Below are 19,905 nucleotides of genomic sequence, written 5' to 3'. Positions count from 1 at the left end.
TGACTGTCTTGTCCACCTCTCCTGGAACACTTGGCTCTCTAGCATTTAGTTGCAGCTCCTTGCTACACAGCTCACCTCTGGCCTATGGATTAGGGTTAGGATAGGAGCCAACCTGACTCCTGGAACTGAGACCTGTTGTCTCCTGGCTGGGTACTCTGACCCCTCGATGAGACCCTCTGTCCCTTGGCTTCTGGCTGGGCCCCCCTGACCCCGGGTGAGACCTTCCGTCTCCCACACTGGGAGCTCTGAGCTATCCTAAGCCCTGTGTATATAATGACCTGCACACCTGTGTAGTCAGCCAGGTTGCAAGCATCTAGCAAAACCCAGACACAGGATTGAAAGTTCTGATCCAGAACGATAGAATCTGGAGAAAGCCAAAAACACAGCTTTCTGCACTCAGAAATGAAAGTTCTGAACCTCGTTTTAACCCTAAATGGGAATCCTGTGACACCTTTTCCTAAATTCTTCCAGTGACAGAGTCTCCCTCTGTCACTATATATATACATATATACACTGCTCAAAAAAATTAAAGGAACACTTTTTAATCAGAGAATAACATCAAAGCAGTTAAACTTCTGGGTTATTGATCTGGTCAGTTAAGAAGCAGAGGGGCTTGTTAATCAGTTTCAGCTACTTTAGTGTTAATGAAATTAACAACAGGTGCACTAGATGGGCAACAATGAGACAACCTCCAAAACAGGAATGGTTTTACAGGTGGAGGCCACGGACATGTTTTTTCCCTACTCAACTTTTCTGACTGTTTTTTACTAGTTTTGCATTTGGCTAGGGTCAGTGTCACTACTGGTAGCATGAGGGGCGATACCTGGACCCTATAGAGGTTGCACAGGCAATCCAACTCCTACAGGATGGCACATCAATACATGCCATTGCCAGATGGTTTGCTGTGTCTCCCAGCACAGTCTCAAGAGCATGGAGGAGATTCCGGGAGACAGGCAGTAACTCTAGGAGAATGTAGTGACATGGGACACAGCACGTCGCAGAGGAACTCAGTACAGTTAGCTTCTACACACTGGGCATGGCTCAAATCTAAGTCGGGAGCTGCCTTAAGGTTGATTTTACCTGAATGTGGCCTCCACCCAGTCCCTGGCATTGGTGAGTGCCTGCACACACAGAAAGTATGCTTGTGCAGGGCAAGTGACCCCTCCCACTGCCTGGCGTAGCCTAAGAACCATGTGGGCTTAAAGCTAGTAAAAGTGGAGCCAGCCCACATATTAGCCTTAAAAATGGCCTGAATTGATTTGAAAGATTCTGATCCTATTAACTTTAATAGGGTTCAGAATAATATTCAGAACTTAAGAGCAGTTCAGCGAACCTCCCAGGAGCTGAACCCAGAAATGTTAAACTCATCACTACACTCCTCTGTGAGATCTTTGATGTCTAACAAGGTGAGATTTCCTTGAAAAACCTTTCCCACACTCGGGGCAAGAATACGGCCTCTCCCCAGTGTGAGATCTCAGATGTCTAACAAGGTGTTGTTTCCGTGCATAACATTTTTTGCACTCAGGGCAAGAATATGGCTTCTCTCCTGTGTGAGATCTCACATGTAGAACAAGGTGTATTTTCTGTGAATAACATTTCCCACACTCAGGGCAAGAATATGGCTTCTCCCTTGTGTGACATCTCTGATGTCTAACAAGGTTTGAATGCCATGTAAAGCATTTCCCACATTCAGGACAGGAATGTGGCTTCTCCTCCATATGCAATCCCTGGTGTGTAACAAGGCTTTTATTTTGTAAAACACATTTTGTGCACTCAGGGAAGGAATATGGCTTCTCCCTTGTGTGAGATCTCTGATGTCTGAATAGATTTGATATCTGTATAAAACATTTCCCACATTCAGGGCAAGAATACGGCTTCTCCCCCGTATGAGATCTTTGATGCTTAACAAGATCTGATTTCTGCAAACAACATTTACCACACTCAGGGCAGGCATATGGCTTCTCCCCCGTGTGAGATCTCAGATGTCTAACAAGAATTGATTTCTGTGTAAAACATTTCCCACACTCAAAGCAGGAATTTGGCCTCTTTCCCATATGAGCTCTGCAATGTATAATGAATTCTGATTTAAGAAGGAAACATTCCCCGCACTCAAAACAGGAATGAACCTTCTCACCCGTGTGAGATCTCTGATGTACAGTAAGGCTTAATTCAGAGCTAAAGCTTTCCCCACATTCAGGACAGGAGAATTTCTCGGCATCATCCCTCAGAGGTTGCTCAGAGTCAGAGGGATTCAATAGTCTATCTACACTGTGAAGTCCTCCATCCATAGCTGAGCTCATTGTCTTTTCTCCTGCACAATCTCTTGTGATGTCCTCATCTTCCATTTTACAACCTGGAGATAAAGTGAGACGATCCTTTGAGGGTTTCTCGATGGTGTGCTCTGGAAAATATAAAAACATGATCACTATATATGAGAGGGTTCATTCACTTATATCAAGATTCCATTTGGATCAAGTAGGTTTCAATGATTGGATGTTCTCTGTGGATGTCCCAACCAGCTGTGACTTCCCCTCTAAAGTAAAAGGGCCTTTGTTCCTCCTCCCAGATCACTTCTACATTTTTACAGGCTTGTCAGTTGATCAGAAACCAACGATGACTGGGAGGTGCATGCTCTTCGCACAACCACAAGCCTAGGCACTGGTCAAGTGATCTCTGATATTTAAGATGTTTAAGTTCAGGCTTGTAGACCCTTTAGCATAGAAAAAGTGACCATAGGCCTTGGCTTCTGGTGATAAAGAATTCTCATCTTCATCTCAAGAAGAGGTCCAGGGTTTGCTTTCTTATCTCTACAACCCACCCCAGAGAGTATTTCTATACCTTCTCCCAGGTGATGACTTCTTATTAACAACCTCCTGTTATAAACAAATTACTGTGTATGCCTCTCTACTGGTTCTTAGGGAGGACCTTCAGAAGTGACCAGATAATTTATTGAAAACCGGACATTAGAAATTCAGAAATGTCTGATATGAAAGAAAATGCTGAATCCAACACTGTGTTTCAGTTTATGTCATTCCCTAATTTTCATTCCAAGAAGCCTGTAAATAAAGTTTTATGTCACTCTGTCTACTTCTATCTGTGCTACTGTAACTAGGAGAAAAAAACACAACCTAACACTGCCAGATGAACCCCAGAATCTACATAAACAGGGATGAGCTCCCAGTGGTTGCTCTTTTGGACGCTGGGCAATGTAAGGTAAACCGGATTCCAGGGATCAGAAAGCCAGTGTGGACTTATGCTCATGTGAGTGCGCATTGCACACTCACTCGTACGTCTAAGCAAAAGGGCAATATCAGACGTTCACCACGCCCACCATCTATAGCAATTAGCCTGCACCCTTGGCGCCCAGCAGCCTATTTAAACTGGTCTGTCACTCTGGTCTGTTCCTGAGACCTCGTCCCCTCTTTTTGCCTAATCTTGTATGACCTGGCTTATCTCTAGACTTTGCCTCTGCCTACCTGCTCATCTGGTTTCCCTTTACCTCCGCCTGATTACTGGACTCTCCTTTGCCTGCTGGTTCTGTACTAATTTTCCCAGCTGTTACTGACCTTGGCTTTGCTACCTGGACTTGCTCTTTCCACTGATTCTGTACTGTTTTGCCCGGCTGTTACTGACCTTGGCTTTGCTACCTGAACTTGCTCTTTCTGCTGATCCTGTACTGCTTTGCCCGGCTGTTACTGATCTTGGCTTTCTGCTGATTCTGTATTGCTTTGCCTGGCTGTTACTGACCTTGGCTTTGCTTCCTGGACTTGCTCTGCCTGCTGATTCTGCCCCTTGCTATCTAGCTGTTTTTGTCTTCTGCCTGTTTCCCAGCTCCCATTACCACCTCCTGCTTCGGGGCCAAGCTGCTTCTGCATCCTGTCCTGAGGACTTTTAGCTCTATCCACATAAAGAGTGGACACCACCAGCCAAAGTGTTGGGCAGGAGGTGCAAGAGAGGGCCCTGCCATGTTCCAGTCTTCACCAGGTACGTGATAGGTAAATGGCCTAACTAAATGGGTGATCAGCTGAGCCAAACCTCTGGCTGATTCTGTACTGTTTTGATCGACTGTTACTGACCTTGGCTTTGCTACCTGAACTTGCTTTCTGCTGATCCTGTACTGCTTTCCCCGGCTGTTACTGATCTTGGCTTTGCTCTTTCTGCTGATTCTCTACTGCTTTGCCTGGCTGTTACTGACCTTGGCTTTGCTTCCTGGACTTGCTCTGCCTGCTGATTCTTCCCCTTGCTACCTGGCTGTTTTTGACTTCTGCCTGTTTCCCAGCTCCCATTACCACCTCCTGCTTCGGGGCCAAGCTGCTTCTGCATCCTGTCCTGAGGACTTTCAGCTCTATCCACATAAAGAGTGGACACCACCAGCCAAAGTGTTGGGCAGGAGGTGCAAGAGAGGACCCTGCCATGTTCCAGTCTTCACCAGTTACGTGACAGGTAAATGGCCTAACTAAATGGGTGATCAGCTGAGCCAAACCTCTGGCCGATTCTATACTGTTTTGCTCGACTGTTACTGACCTTGGCTTTGCTACCCGAACTTGCTTTCTGCTGATCCTGTACTGCTTTGCCCAGCTGTTACTGATCTTGGCTTTGCTCTTTCTGCTGATTCTCTACTGCTTTTCCTGGCTGTTACTGACCTTGGCTTTGCTTCCTGGACTTGCTCTGCCTGCTGATTCTGCCCCTTGCTACCTGGCTGTTTTTGTCTTCTGCCTGTTTCCCGGCTCCCATTACCACCTTCTGCATCGGGGGCCAAGCTGCTTCTGCATCCTGTCCTGAGGACTTTCAGCTCTATCCACATAAAGAGTAGACACCACCAGCCAAAGTGTTGGGCAGGAGGTGCAAGAGAGGGCCTTGCAATGTTCAAGTCTTCACCAGGTACGTGATAGGTAAATGGCCTAAATAAATGGGTGATCAGCTGAGCCAAACCTCTGGCTGATGCATGAAGTGAAGCATTTAGCAGAAGTATTATATCTGGTTGTTTGGCTGCCAATGTCTTAAACTAGTCAAGCCCTCCACTGGCTTCTGCTCACCCAACTAATTAAATTCAAAATACTTACAACATCTTACAAAGCAATCCACAGATTAGCCCCTAGCTACATCACCAGCCTCGTCTCAAAATACCAACCTAATCGCTCTCTTCGTTCCTCTCAAAACCTCCTGCTCTCTAGCCCCCTCGTCACCTCCTCCCATACTCACCTCCAGGACTTTTCCAGAGCCTCTCCAATCCTATGGAACTCCTTACCCTTATCTGTCCGATTATCTCCTACCCTATTAGCTTTTAGGCGATCTCTGAAAACCCTCCTTTTCGGAGAAGCCTATCCTACCAACACCTAACAAATGTACCTTTGTTTTCTCCATCAACCCATCCCCCACGGTTATTGCCTTTTGTTTCACTTGACCCTCCCTTCTAGATTGTAAGCTCTAACGAGCAGGGCCCTCTAGTTCCTCCTGTTTTGAACTGTATTGTAACTGTATTGTCTTCCCTCACATTGTAAAGCGCTGCGCAAACTGGTGGCGCTATATAAATCCTGTATAATAATAATAATAATAATAATGTATCCTGGCCCATTCAGAGATCAACCAAGGATTGCCCACTGACAAGTGAATGTAAACAAAGGGGCAGAGATAGTGTAAAAAAAAAAAAAAAAACACAAGATAACATTTGCCCCCCCCAGACCCTAACAGTTTGGTATGGATTTTAAGAGGGAATCCCATGCAAAAAAAAAACAAAAAAATGATGAGGTCCTTCCTAAAATCTACAACAGACCCTTATCTAAGTATTCAGGAAAGTTGGACCACCTCCTGAATCATACCAGACCACATGCCCTCAACACTTGTAGTACACTGGAAAAGCACCTTGTCTCCGTGTTGATGAGGACAGAGGACTCTTCCCCCACAACCTTGGCCTGGCAATTATTGGGGTCTGTGGGTGAGGGGTGTATCAGAATCTGGAAGCCAGCTTCAAAGTAAAAAAAAATGGCCACTGCCCACCCCTATACCTAGCCTTTAAAGCAAGGAGCACATTGAAGGGTGACGCATGTCAAAAAAAACCAAAAAAAGTTCCCAGCTCAACTCACCAACCAGCCTGCAACCAACCGAAGTCCCCTGTCTAAAAATCTGCATTAAAAACAGGAGCTTAGTTTGCACACATTTGCAAATACAAGCGTAAGCTGCAGAGCCACTTCCCGGCACCCCAGTATTATCTGCAGTCCTAATTCTGGAAAATTAGAAAACCATCCACAGTAGAAGCACATGCATTTTAATGGATAAATAGAAGGCAGGTGATCCTGCATGGAGCCCAGTCCTCTCTAATGGCGCTTTTCCACTGCATGGAACCGTACCGGTTCGGCACCCTTTTGTGCTTTTCCACTGCTGGTACCGCATGGTATAGGGTCGGAACGGTTCGGTACGGTACAGTATAGGTTTGCTTTTCCACTGCATTGAACCGAACGGTACGGTGCGGCTCTGAAAAAACAGTACCTACTCGATTGTGGTTCCAACAGGTACCAAACTGGTACCATATCCCACAATCCTTTGCATGCAGTCACTACTAGCCACTGATTGGTCAGAGAATCCCACCCACCCTGTTGTTATCCCACCCACTTAACTTAGTACTACTTTAGTAGAAAAGCAAACCTATACCGTACCGTACCGAACCGTTCTGACACTATCCCATGCGGTACCAGCAGTGGAAAAGCAAACCGGGCCAAGCAGGGCCGAGTAGAGCCGAGCCGGTATGAGCCGGTACTTGCAGTGGAAAAGTGCCATAAAGGCATAGGGTTGAACTGGACACCCGGCAGGCTGGCTGGTGAGTTGAGCTGGAAATTTTCTTTAGTTTTGTTTGACCTTTAAAATAAGGAGATCCATCTTTCATTCATTGAGATTGATGTGGATATGTATTGCTGAACATGATTGACGACAGTTCTACACCATAGGACGTGGGTCTGCATGTTTGTTTACTTAACATTAAGGGTACTCATTTTTTCTCAAAAAAACCTTAAAGGGGGCTTTCAGATTCCAACAAGCCCCCCACCTACAGATCCCAACAACTAACAGGTTAGGGTGGTGGGGAAGAGGCCCATGTCCTTATCTACATGGGGACATGGTGCATTGCCAGAGGGCTTCCACCTGGCAATGTTCACCCCTCAAGTTGAAGTCATGTAGCCTTGTACAGGAAGGGGACATATGCTCACCCTAGTTTTCTGGGCTAGCCAGACGACATACTCAGGTAAGGGTCTGATATTGATTTTGTGGAGACCCTATGTTTTTTTTTTTTTCTTGTATTTTCCATAGGGTTCCCCCTTGGATTCCAAAACAGAACTAATGGTTTAGTAGAAAATTGGAGGACCCCACAACAGTTTATTTATGGGGTTACCCTTAAAATCCAAACCAAACCCTAAGGGCCAAGCAATAATGGCTCAATAGCCCGACTACATTTCATCCCAGCAAGACTGTTAAAGAAGATTTCCAGGCATGGTATAATATACATAGGTACGTTAGTCAAGCTAGGTCTAATCTAACTATGGAAACATATTTATTATTATTAAATATAATTTTATTTCAACATTTAGTTATACGTTGGATAAAAACAAGAGGGCCCAGTCTTTGAAAAGGCAAATCTGTGGTATCATATCTGTGCTACTGTGCCTTATACTGCAGGATGAACCCAGAATCTACACAAATCATGTCTGAGTACATAGATTGTGTCTGTAGCACAGAGAAGGTTTTTTTCGGAGAGAAAAGAAGACATAATATGTAGGACTGGTATCAGTGAGTATTATCAACCTATTATTGGCTGATATCACTGATCTCCCACCCTACTCTGGACCAATCAGTGTGCAGTAACAGAGCAGAGATGACAGAAGAATATATTATGGCTCACCTGTGCTGATCTCTGTAGGAGTGTCCTTCTCTTTGAATGTCCTCATCATTCCATCCTCCTCCATATATTGCTGATCATCCCCCACATACATCTCTTCTTCTTCACCCTCAACTTTAATGATTATCAGATCTTCACCCTAAACCAACAGAATGGCAGAATATAACATCTGTAATATAGAAGTATTTATAATATGAGATCACATAGAAAATATCATCTTGTAGAGTCCACACATCGTCTCCACATGTCGGAGTGTTCAATCACTTTATGTTCCAGACCCTCAACTCCACCGACCTGATGATGGTGAGGGATGGTGTGACCTTCCTGTGTGGAATCCCGGGAATACAGAGGATGGGGACATCTCTCTGGTGAGTTTCTGTAGCTGGATGACTCCACTATGGTGTCCTGGTATGGATCTTTGTGTACTTTTAGAGACTCTGACTCCTCCATCACCCCATCCTCATCATCCTCCTCTTTAATATAAACTTTAGAATCTCTCAGGTCTCCACTCTGAATATATAACAAAAATAAATTGTAACAATGCAGAAAATGTATAGATCCCAATGATACTATCAGTGATTGTTCCTCATCTACCTGATGATGGTGAGGGATGGTGTGATCTTCCTGTGTGGAATCCCGGGAATACAGAGGACGGGGACATCTCTCTGGTGGGTTCCCATTACTGGATCCATCTGTAGGAAACACACACACTGACTGAATACATTGTTTCTATGTGTTTATCAGATGATGGGGGATCTAGGTGGAGCCTCCGTACTGCTCTCTCCTTTACAATTAAGTCTCCTCTTACCCGGTGATGTGAGGGGCGGCTGATTCTCCATCATGACGTCCTTGTAGAGATCCTTGTGTCCTTCTAAATACTCCCACTCCTCCATGGAGAAATAGACAGTGACATCCTGACACCTTATAGGAACCTGACACACACAATGATACAGTCACCATCCAGACACATCCCTTGTCTGTTACTGGATAATGTCCCAGAATTCCCAGCACCGCTCACCTCTCCTGTCAGCAGCTCCATCATCTTCTTGGTGACTTCTAGAATCTTCTTATTGCAGTTTATCTCAGGTTTCAGGGAATCACATGGAGGCACTGTGATGGTCATATGATCTCCAGGCTTCAGAGGAGGAAATCTCTGTATGCAAGAAAAACAGTAATATCATGTTACATTATCAGAATCCTTCTCACTTCTCCGGTCAGGTCTGTGTTTTATTAATAGAGATAAGAGTGATCTCATCTGACTTCCCAGAATCCTCCTCACCTGTCCGGTTAGCAGGTAGATGATCTCCAGGGTGAAATTTAGTATCCTGTCAGTCACGTGACTCCGGTCTTCTCTCATCCTCATTGATGTGGTCATTAGACCTATGTAGGTTTTCTGTAGATGGAAAATGATCTGGACTGTATTGGCTGCACAATATTAGGATGGGGATGTAAGGCGCTAACAGGCGGGCTGCCACTAGTGGAAATTGGCACACGTATAAGCTGCTTCTCTCTAATTTTTTTATTTCTAAAAATAATTTGCTCATTAAATATCAGAGCTAATTGGTATAGAAAGGTTCATCCTGTATCTGCTTGCTGGGTAAGAAGCCTCAATTGTGATTTCTTTATAAAAGGTAATTTCTAGGAAGTAGGGACTGATTTGGACCATATGGCCATCCATGTAGGAGCTGCTGCTGTTGTAGTCCATCCACACCAGGAGCAGAGACTATTAGGCAAGTGTTATTGTGTTAAAAATGTTAGTAGTTGAATCCCAGACTGGTTGAAGTGCTATATAAGCCAGAATAGACATTGCACCTGCAATTACCTCCCAGATATCTCTTTGCCTAATAATAATATATATATATATATATATATATATATATATATATATATATATATATATATATATATATTAATATAGAATAAAGGACATCCTGTACTGGTAAACAGTACATCCTGTATGGGTCTTGGTAAACAGGTATATATTACCTCTGTTATGGTTGTGGTCCCTTAAAGGAGGCAATAAGAGTACAGTTTGGCCCTCATCCATATAGGGGGGTTCTGGGTAAATTAACAAAAGAGGAAAACTGACTTGCAGTTAAGTCCTCAAATGGGATCCGGAATTCATAGACTCAGAGTGCTCAGGCACTGCAAACCTCTGAAGGAGGCATGGAGGAGGTCATAAGAAATGGGGTTCAGGCTATGTTGGTTCAGCAGGAGGCTATTTTGGACCAACAAACAAATAAAAAACAGAAAAATTGGGCGTGCAAAATTATTCAGCCCCTTTACTTTCAGTGCATCAAACTCTCTCTAGAAGTTCAGTAAGGATCTCTGAATGATCCAATGTTGACTTAAATGACTAATGATGATAAATAGAATCCACCTGTGTGTAATCAAGTCTCCATATAAATGCACCTGCACTGTGATAGTCTCAGAGGTCCGTTTAAAGCGCAGAGAGCATCATGAAGAACAAGGAACACACCAGGCAGGTCCGAGATACTGTTGTGGAGATGTTTAAAGCTGGATTTGGATACAAAAAGATTTCCCAAGCTTTAAACATCCCAAGGAGCACTGTGCAAGCGATAGTTTTGAAATGGAAGGAGTATCAGACCACTGCAAATCTACGAAGACCTGGCCGTCCCTCTAAACTTTCAGCTCATACAAGGAGAAGACTGATCAGAGATGCAGCCAAGAGGCCCATGATCACTCTGGATGAACTGCAGAGATCTACAGCTGAGGTGGGAGACTCTGTCCATAGGACAACAATCAGTCGTATACTGCACAAATCTGGCCTTTATGGAAGAGTGGCAAGAAGAAAGACATTTCTTAAAGATATCCATAAAAAGTGTCGTTTAAAGTTTGCCACAAGCCACCTGGGAGACACACCAAACATGTGGAAGAAGGTGCTCTGGTCAGATGAAACTAAAATCAAACTTTTTGGCAACAATGCAAAACGTTATGTTTGGCGTAAAAGCAACACAGCTCATCACCCTGAACACACCACCCCCACTGTCAAACATGGTGGTGGCAGCATCATGGTTTGGGCCTGCTTTTCTTCAGCAGGGACAGGGAAGATGGTTAAAATTGATGGGAAGGTGGGTGGAGCCAAATACAGGACCATTCAGGAAGAAAACCTGATGGAGTCTGCAAAAGACCTGAAACTGGGACGGAGATTTGTCTTCCAACAAGCCAATGATCCAAAACATAAAGCAAAATCTACAATGGAATGGATCACAAATAAACATATCCAGGTGTTAAAATGGCCAAGTCAAAGTCCAGACCTGAATCCAATCGATAATCTGTGGAAAGAACTGAAAACTGCTGTTCACAAATGCTCTCCATCCAACCTCACTGAGCTTGAGCTGTTTTGCAAGGAGGAATGGGCAAAGACATACCCCAAGCGACTTACAGCTGTAATCGCAGCAAAAGGTGGCGCTACAAACTATTAACTTAAGGGGGCTGAATAATTTTGCACGCCCAATTTTTCAGTTTTTTATTTCTTAAAAAAGTTTGAAATATCCAATAAATTTCGTTCCACTTCATGATTGTGTCCCACTTGTTGATTCTTCACAAAAAATTACAGTTTTATATCTTTATGTTTGAAGCCTGAAATGTGGCAAAAGGTCGAAAAGTTCAAAGAGGCCGAATACTTTCGCAATGCACTGTAAGTAGAAAGGTTAAAGGTGGATTTCAACCTTAGCAACCCAGTGACAGTAAGGATGAGCCATTTCCTACAGAAACGTAGTACCATGACATTTAGGCCTTCCTGAGCAAACAGTGGGTCAGCCTCATTGCCCAGTTTCTACCAGGGGAACCGCAAGGACCATGCAAAACTCAAGAGGGAGATTGTCTGCCTTGGGGTGACTGTGGCTGCTTGGGCACACTGAATTCATTGCTGGAGTTATGCTGGATAGTCACTATGGTCTCATATGCATAACCTGTTACAACTGGCTATGAAGTGGTTGCAGCCAGAGAAGCTAATCATACAACAGATGATGGAATGGAACGTCAGTTACTGTATAAACTGCAGCATTAGGCCAGCCATAGGGAACCCTTGATGGTGGAACAACTAATGGAGATGGTGGAGCGGTATGCCATTCTGAAGGATCTTCTGGGACCTGTTAAGCCCTGAGGTCCCCTGTTAGTAAGGAGAAAAAGGCTACACCCAAATCTGGAAACTAGCGCTCAGGAGAGTCAGGTAGAGACCAACCTAGCAACCCAGAATGTGGCAAATGCACAAAGTGGTAAGAGCATGCTGTGCTGATGGGGTCACACCAGGGTAACGTCCATGCCCAGTATCCCCTGCAGGAGGGTGTCTTGCTATGCCCAAAGGGTCTGTGCTGCCCACATGGATCTAACTCCGAGGCGGTTCGAGTGTGAAATTTGGGTGAACCATCTTCACGCCTGGGCATTGCTGGAGTCTGCAGGGTAGTACGATAACCCTTGTCCATACTGGGTTGACTAAGAGAGTGGGTCCTGTAATCCAAACCCTACAGGTAGTGTGGATACATGGGGACACTAATGAGTACTTGCTGGTGCCAGTGACCATAATGATGTTCTGCTCACACTGTACTCTGTGGTGGAGTTCCATGTTGTTTCAAATACAGGTAGTGCCCAAGCTGCAGCCACAAGAGTACTATCAGTAATGGAGAATCCATGGACACCTGGTGCCTGTTGTTGGTTGTGATCTGCTGTCCATTGTGAAGGGGTAGAGAATTTCACCTCCTTCTACATTGGCTGATTTGAAACCTTCTGACAGTTAAGGGTTGGGTTATGAACCCCTCCAAATACTTTCTGATCTCAAACCCCTCTTATAGTAAGGGGCTGGGGTCATCCTCCTCATATTTGTCAGCACACCACGAATCATTAAGCGTAGTTTAAAAGCTTAATTGAAGAATGAGCACATCCCAAAAGACAAAGTACAATGTTTCTGAGACATGCAGGATCCCTTCATCAGGTATGTGGATTATCAACCTCCTCCCCTCATTATTGGCTGATCTCAGACTCCTGTTATAGTGAGGAATCGGCATATCAAACTCCTCACTTATTACTGACTGGTCTGGCACTATGTTTTTAGTGGGGGATAGGGTTATTTTTCTCCTCCCCCCTATCTTTCTTATAGTGAGGGGCAGGGTTATTCACCTCTTTTGGTTGATCTCAGTAGGAAGCACAGACAGCATTTTGTCCTGTAGCTGGATAAAGCCAGACAAGCTGGCAGTGGCACCAAGCATTGGATGCTTAAGTCTTGGCTGAATTCAAAGTACAATATAATATCCCTATGCTGGCAGAAAGTTTTAAGGCCCGTACACACGAGTGGAAATTCAGCCGGGAATTTTCGTCCGACGACCGATCTGCCGATTTTCAGCTTGTTAGTATGATGCTTCCAACAACCGACTTTTCGGCCAAAAAAATCCTGGTGTGCAGGCTATAAAATTTTTGTCGACCGTCAAAACACGTCCGATTTTCATCTCATTAGTACAGATTTCGATGGGGAAAAATCTTATGAGCAAGACTAGGCATGCTCAGAGATGAAAGAACACATACAAAGCAATCCAACACATGACATCACTTCTGAAGTAGAATTCTGTCGTGCGGGAAAATTAGTGTGCAGTCTAGAGCACATGCCAACCAACAGACACCACTCTGGACAAAATACGGACGACCAGTCGGCGGAAATTAGTTGCGTGTGTACGAGGCTTTAGAATTTTCTGAACTTCTCCCAGTAATGGACACAGGGGAACTTATGTCTGGACATCCCACTGGAAGGAGACTAGAAAGTGCTTAGAACAGCTGAGTCCGATAGTTCAGTATGGATGGTGTACTACTTTCTGGATCCTAGGACTGCTGGGACATATAATTTAAAAATTATCTGTGCTGCTCTCCAGACACAGGAACTCCCCTTTTTCCACATTTTGTAGACCAATTTTCTATGGGGGCCACTTACTGCCGAAACCTGTGAGGGCTCTCTCTGCTGTGTGCCCCAAATCCTCCAAGGATTGTCCTGCCTGCCCTCTTTTCTCTGTGTGCCAAGGACTTACCCCCTTACCAACTCTGCTGTGCTCTGTATGCCAATTAATGACCCCTGTTGTGCCAACTCTGCTGTGCTCTGTGTGCCAATGACTTACCCCGATTGTGCCAACTCTGCTGTGCGCCAAGGATTTGCCCTGGTTGTGCCGGCTCTGATGTGTGCCATGGACTTACCCCCATTGTGTAAACCTTGATATGCTCTGTGTGCTAAGGACTTACCCCTGTTGTGTAAACTCTGATGTGCTCTGTGTGCCAAGGACTTACACCTGTAGTGCCAACTCCACTCTGTATGCCAAGGACTTACCCCAGTTGTGCCAAATCTGCTCTTCCCTGTGTGCCAAGAAATGAATCCCTGCGGGGCCCTCTGTTTGCTCTGTGAACTATCTCACCTTTGCTGTCCCATATTGCCTTCCTGAGGATCAATCCTAATAGCTGTACTTCTGTTTGCCCTGTGGGCTGTCTCCCATTTGCTGTCTCATGTTGCCATCCTGGATGATCACTCTGCATTGCTTCTTTTTGCCCTGTGAACTGTCCCCCCTTTGCTGTCCCATATTGCCGCCCTGAGGATAACTCTTCTGTGCCGTGGCTTCTGTTTTTTCTGTAGACCATTTCTCCTTTCCTGAAGATTGCTCTTTCTGCCGTTATACATTGTTGCCATGCAGGCTATTCCTTTGTGTTGTGTCCATCTCCCACCCTTCCTGTACCCCAATAAACGGTCGCACATTGGGTTCCTTATGATTCACCTCCGTGTGCTCTCTTTCTGTGCTCCTGTCTCCAAGCGTCACAGGATTTTAGTATCCACCAGAAGACACTGTCCTTCCCAAGATGGCTGCCTGAAGCCCTTAATAGGGGACAATGTAGTCTTCAAAAGGCTCCAGCCAACCTGGTGATGGGACAAAATTACAGCACTACAGGGTTATCCACCTCACAACATTATTGGCTGATCTCACACCTCCTCTTATATTGAGGGGCGGGATTATCCACTCTCCCCTCCTTTATTGGCTGCTGTGAGTCTGCTGACTAGGGTAAAAAGCTGTGTATGGCATTATGTGTGACAACCGAAATTAATCATTCATAATTTCAACTCAAATTAAAATCCTGGAAATTGGGGTCAAATTTAAGCACAACCCTAATCTGAATCGTATCTCTCGTTACAAGAGACCGCTAAGGTGAGAAGGTGACACATCTCCATCCAACATGAAGAGAATAATCCGGCCCCGTAAGTGGGGAAATGTTCTGATCCTGAAGAGGATATCTACATTTCCATACTATATATGTGTGTATCATCATCTGCTGGAGATAAAAGCCGTCACAGTGACTATGGAGGAAGAGGACGGACATGACGGGGGGGGGGGGGGGGGTTACTGGGTGTAAATAGAAAATAAGATCTTATTACCTCCTCCGATACCACCTCCAACAATGTCTTCGCTCTACTTCCTCCGAACTCCCCTTTCACCTGGAACTTCTAATTTATACCTGACATCACTTCCTGTCTGTACCAGACATCACTTCCTGTCTGTACCTGACATCACTTCCTGGCCCTGACATCACTTCCTGCCTGTTTTTCATAGAGATGTCTTGTTTCAGTAGAAGTGAGATCACCGTTTTGTAGGATTCAGTGGAAATACAGCCTCCAGAAATGTCTCATGGTGTTAATGTGGTCTTGTCATTTTTGTACCATCGTGTCCCCATCTCACAGGTTCCAGGAGTGGCAGTAGGGTTGCCACCTCATCACTTTAAACTAGGATACATATTAATTACACAGGTTCTGTGGCTGATTAAGGTGGTAATTGAACTCACTTGGTGCCTTATGTGCATTATATCAGCCTCAAAACCTGTGTAATTAATATGTGTCCTGGATTAAAGGAATGAGGTGGCAGAGGGGGTGCCTAGTGAGAGGACCCTGACGTGTAGAGGGGGTGCCTAGTGAGAGGACCCTGAAGTGTAGAGGGGGTGCCTAGTAAGAGGACCCTGAACTGCAGAGGGGGTGCCTAGTGAGAGGACCCTGACGTGTAGAGGGGGTGCCTAGTGAGAGGACCCTGAAGTGTAGAGGGGTGCCTAGTGAGAGGACCCTGAAGTGTAGAGGGGGTGCCTAGTGAGAGGACCCTGAAGTATAAAGAGGGCACCAGCGGTTGGACCCTGAAGTGTTAAAGTGTACAGCGTGCAGTGTTGAGAGTTGCAGAAGCAGTATACAGAGGCTACCTCAGTCAGGAAGGACTGGAGGGAGCCGTGTTTGGGGGCTTATGAGCTAACCAGAGGGTCAGAAGTCAAATTCAAGTACAGTTTAGGAAGTCAGTGTTTTTCAAGCGCCAGCAAGCGTTGGTCGGCATCCCATGAGTATCCCACTCATTCCCTTCTCCCATCCCCAATATCAAATAAACAAAACAAACCAAAGATGCCGGACTGGTCTTTGACTCAGATTTCACACTTGGGTATTCAGCTTAAATGGGCTGAAGGTGTTACCGGTAACCATGGCAGACCCACATCAGGCCCAATGCCTGGAAAATCTACTACAAAACTATAACTCCGACATCAGCAGAGAGGCAGCGGGAGTATGTGATTAGGGAAGTACCACCACTTACCACCAATGCTGGGCTGGGGTTACACTTTGTTCTCACGGACACCAATGATGGGACTTATTCTATCCCACAGACACCAACAATGGGGCTTATTTTACCTTTCACTGATATTGACAATGGGGTTTATTTTCCTCCTATTGAAAGGGTAACTCCACTTTCATGGGGAAAAAAAATAGCAAATAAAGAAAAAACAATATAGCGTATACAATTGCGACACAAATCATATTGTAGTTGAATGTTATTAAAAATGACCTTTCCTTTTCAATCTGCAGATGTTGTAATTTTCTGAAAATGCAATGCAATATGGCCGCCTGGAGCTGCTCTGTACACAGAATGTATACTGACCACACCCCCAGAAACATAATTTCTCTTACGTCCTCCGACAGTCGCCGCCTCTTCATATTCGTCACATATGGGGTATTAGACTTTGCTCCGAAGGAGTAGCTAGGCAACAGAATATGTTAACAATAAAGCTTTAACATATCCCACCCTCAAGGGGTGGTCCCCTCAGTCAATACCCTCCTACTTCCTGCAACCATATCTCAGTTTTAATGTCTAGCTTGTCAGGAGTGGCTGGCTCTCTCTGTGCTGGGACTTTCTGTCCCAGACTCTTTCTTCTTTTTAATATTTTGTTTGAGTTTTTCTCTCTACCTTTCACTAGCTGTTATTTTGTCAGCGTTAGTTAGTTCTTCGGACGAAGAGGATCATGCGGACTGGGTCTCGGGCTGATCCCCCTGGTCGCAGGTCGTGGGTCAGTGGCTTCCCAGTCTGCCATCGAGCGTTCAGCCAGGTAACGCTCCTGGCACAGTGAACGACCCATCCCTGTTCGGTGCAGGGATGATTGGTGAGGTGGCTCCCTCACCGGACGCTGTGCGGTTTCTTAACCTCCATTGTGTGCGTCTTGAATTGCGACTCTCCCTGCCTCATGTGCAGCGGCTTGTTCGCCTGTGCGGGTTCCCCACGCCATGTGAGGTAAGTGTATTTATGTGGGGACCTGTCTGTCTGGGGGGTATCAGTCTGGGACTGTGTAACCTGCCTTTAATCACACTGCTTGTCTCCCTATCTCTCGGCTGCATGCTGTGGGCTGCAAGGGGGGGGGGGGGGAGCTGTATGACACTGTGTGTGTCAGGCTGGGCAGTGTGAGAAGCTGTGTGCTGTGGGGCATGTTTTTTCTTGGCATGTTTGGGCATATACAGCGATCGCTGCGGCGATCTAACATGTATCCTTATATTGGGATGTAATGTGTGTGTTTTTATGCACTGTGGAGCGGCGTTTTCGGCGCCAAACGACGCCATTTTGCCGGCGCCCGCTCCGGCTGCATGGTTTACATGCACGGCGGCCATTTTCTTGTAGCCTCCATAGGCTTACATAGAGCGCCCTGGCAGCATCACTTCCTCTTTCCAGGAACACCGATCGAGGCAGCAGCAGCAGCGAGGGTCTCCTCAGGTTTTATCCTTCTGTTCTTGCTATCCATTGCCTGTGTTCAGTTTGTATATTCCCTGTGGGGGTCTCATTGTGCCTGAGTGTGGTGCGGTGGGCTGCGCTTGCCGCGCTTGCTAAAAAGGGGCAGTTAACCCTTGGTTGTCTGGCATTACAGGGGCAATGGATTCTCAGGAGGGCAAATTTCCTACAGTATTGGTGGAAAGCCAGGGGACCGCTGTTTCCCCCCCAGGGGGGGATTTAGCCACTATTGTGGCTGGCCTTGCTGCCCAGGTGCAAATGCTGGTGGCTGCTCAATCTACTAAACGGCCCAGAGTTGCTCTGTCCTCTGATTCTGAGGGTGAAGGTGATGGGGTTGTTCTGGCAGGGACCCCCCTATCGGGGTCCCGCTCCTCTCTTGATCTAGTGGGGTCTGAGGTGGAGGCTGAAGTTGAGGGGGTTGATAATTCTCCCCCTGGCTCGCCTGAAGAGCTTGCAATCATGGATGAGTTGATTGCTTCCATTAAGCAGACGCTACGTTTGCAGGACGAAGTGTGTCCCCCCGCTGCCTTGGCGGCTTATGGGATGCAGAGGAAACGCAGGACGCCGCAGGTTTTTCCCTGCAATGCTGATTTTCAGCGCGCTGTTAAGGATCAATGGCGCGATCTGCGCAAGCCTTTTGCGGTACCGAGTAAATTCAAGCTGCGTTATCCTTTCTCGCCTGCCACTGATGAACGGTGGTGCGTGCCTCCGCCAGTGGATCATGCAATTGCGGTTTTGAACAAAGCCACTGCGATTCCTGCAGAGGGTTCCCCTGTTTTCCGTGATGCCACGGATAGGAGACTGGAGTCTCTTGCCCGTCATACTTATTCTGTTACGGGTTCTATGCTTAAGGCTCTGTTTGCTTCTCTCATGGCGGCCCAGGCGATCGCAAGTTGGACGCAGATGCTTAGGCGCGTCCTAGTGGCCGATTCGGCCTCGGCGGCGACCCTGGATATGGTGGATCAGATCCACCAGGGTGTCATGTATCTGTGTGATGCGGACCTGGACCTGATTCCGTTGGCTGCACGTGTGCACAGCGTGGCGGTGTTGTCTCACCGCCTGGTTTGGTTGAAATGTTGGTCGGTGGACCAATCTTCACGTAAGACCTTAGCCAATCTGCCTTATGATGGGTCTCGCCTTTTTGGGGAGTCCCTGGATGTGTTGATTAAGGGGATCACCGGGGGTAAGAGCACTCTCTTGCCCCATTTCCCCAAGGCTAAGGGGGCTTCTGGGAAGAAGCATGCTAATTTTCGGCCCCCTCAGGGGTCCTTTCGTGCCTTTCGGCCGCACTACAAGGGCAAACCGTTCAAAGGCCAAGGCTCTCAGAAGAAGCCCTGGTCTGGGAAACAGAAGTCCGGCCAATCCGAACCTGCAGCCCATAACAGTTCGGCCTGAAGGGGCGCCCTCACCCAGTTTTGGGGTGGGGGGACGCTTGCTCGGTTTTCTTCAGCCCTGGTTGGCCCGTGTGCGGGACAGATGGGTTCTGGAAATCGTTCGATCTGGTTACAAGATCGAGTTTCTCTCTCGGCCGGAGAGCAGATTTTTTCCCTCAAATCTTCAACTGTCTCCAGAGCGCCTGCGGGATCTGCACCTGGCGGTGCGGGACCTGAGGGCTCAGGGAGTGGTGGTTCCGGTGCCTCATCGGGACAGATTTCGGGGGTTTTATTCCAATCTGTTCACCGTGCCCAGGAAGGAGGGCAAGGTTCGTCCGATTCTGGACTTGAAGGCTCTGAACCGCTCTGTGCGGGTTCGCAAGTTCCGCATGGAATCCCTGCGGTCGGTGGTGGCTGCCCTGGTTCCGGGGGAATTCATGGCCTCCATCGATTTGAAGGATGCGTACCTTCACATCCCCATATTCGAGGGTCATCAGAGGTACCTTCGATTTGCCATTGCGGAGGATCACTACCAGTTCGTGGCGTTGCCCTTTGGTCTCGCCTCGGCTCCGCGGGTCTTCAC

The 19,905-nt window shown here is 46.5% G+C and overlaps 2 protein-coding genes across 2 annotated transcripts in view; both read right to left on the bottom strand.

Moving 5' to 3' along the window:
• Positions 1–19,905, bottom strand: part of LOC309550683 (uncharacterized protein) — a 3,164,715-nt gene that overhangs the window by 2,566,451 nt on the left and 578,359 nt on the right. The window contains exons 15-16 of the mRNA XM_082251018.1: positions 8,480–8,577; positions 8,150–8,395 (exon numbers count right to left, since the gene is read on the bottom strand). Of these exons, the coding sequence (XP_082107144.1) occupies positions 8,150–8,395; positions 8,480–8,577 (344 nt within the window). The remainder of the gene's footprint in view (positions 1–8,149; positions 8,396–8,479; positions 8,578–19,905) is intronic.
• On the bottom strand, positions 800–7,962 carry LOC309550732 (uncharacterized protein). The gene is made up of 2 exons (XM_082251069.1): positions 7,889–7,962; positions 800–2,401 (listed from the first exon to the last, which is right to left on the bottom strand). Exons 1-2 carry the CDS (start codon positions 7,950–7,952, stop codon positions 1,371–1,373), a joined length of 1,095 nt encoding a protein of 364 aa, XP_082107195.1. The 5' UTR covers positions 7,953–7,962; the 3' UTR covers positions 800–1,370.

The sequence above is a fragment of the Pelophylax lessonae genome (genome assembly GCF_965119305.1).
Source record: "Pelophylax lessonae genome assembly, chromosome: 3".
Taxonomy (NCBI): Eukaryota; Metazoa; Chordata; class Amphibia; order Anura; family Ranidae; genus Pelophylax; species Pelophylax lessonae.
The sequence above is the reverse complement of the archived record's forward strand: the minus strand, read 5'-3'. Positions and strand labels throughout refer to the sequence as shown.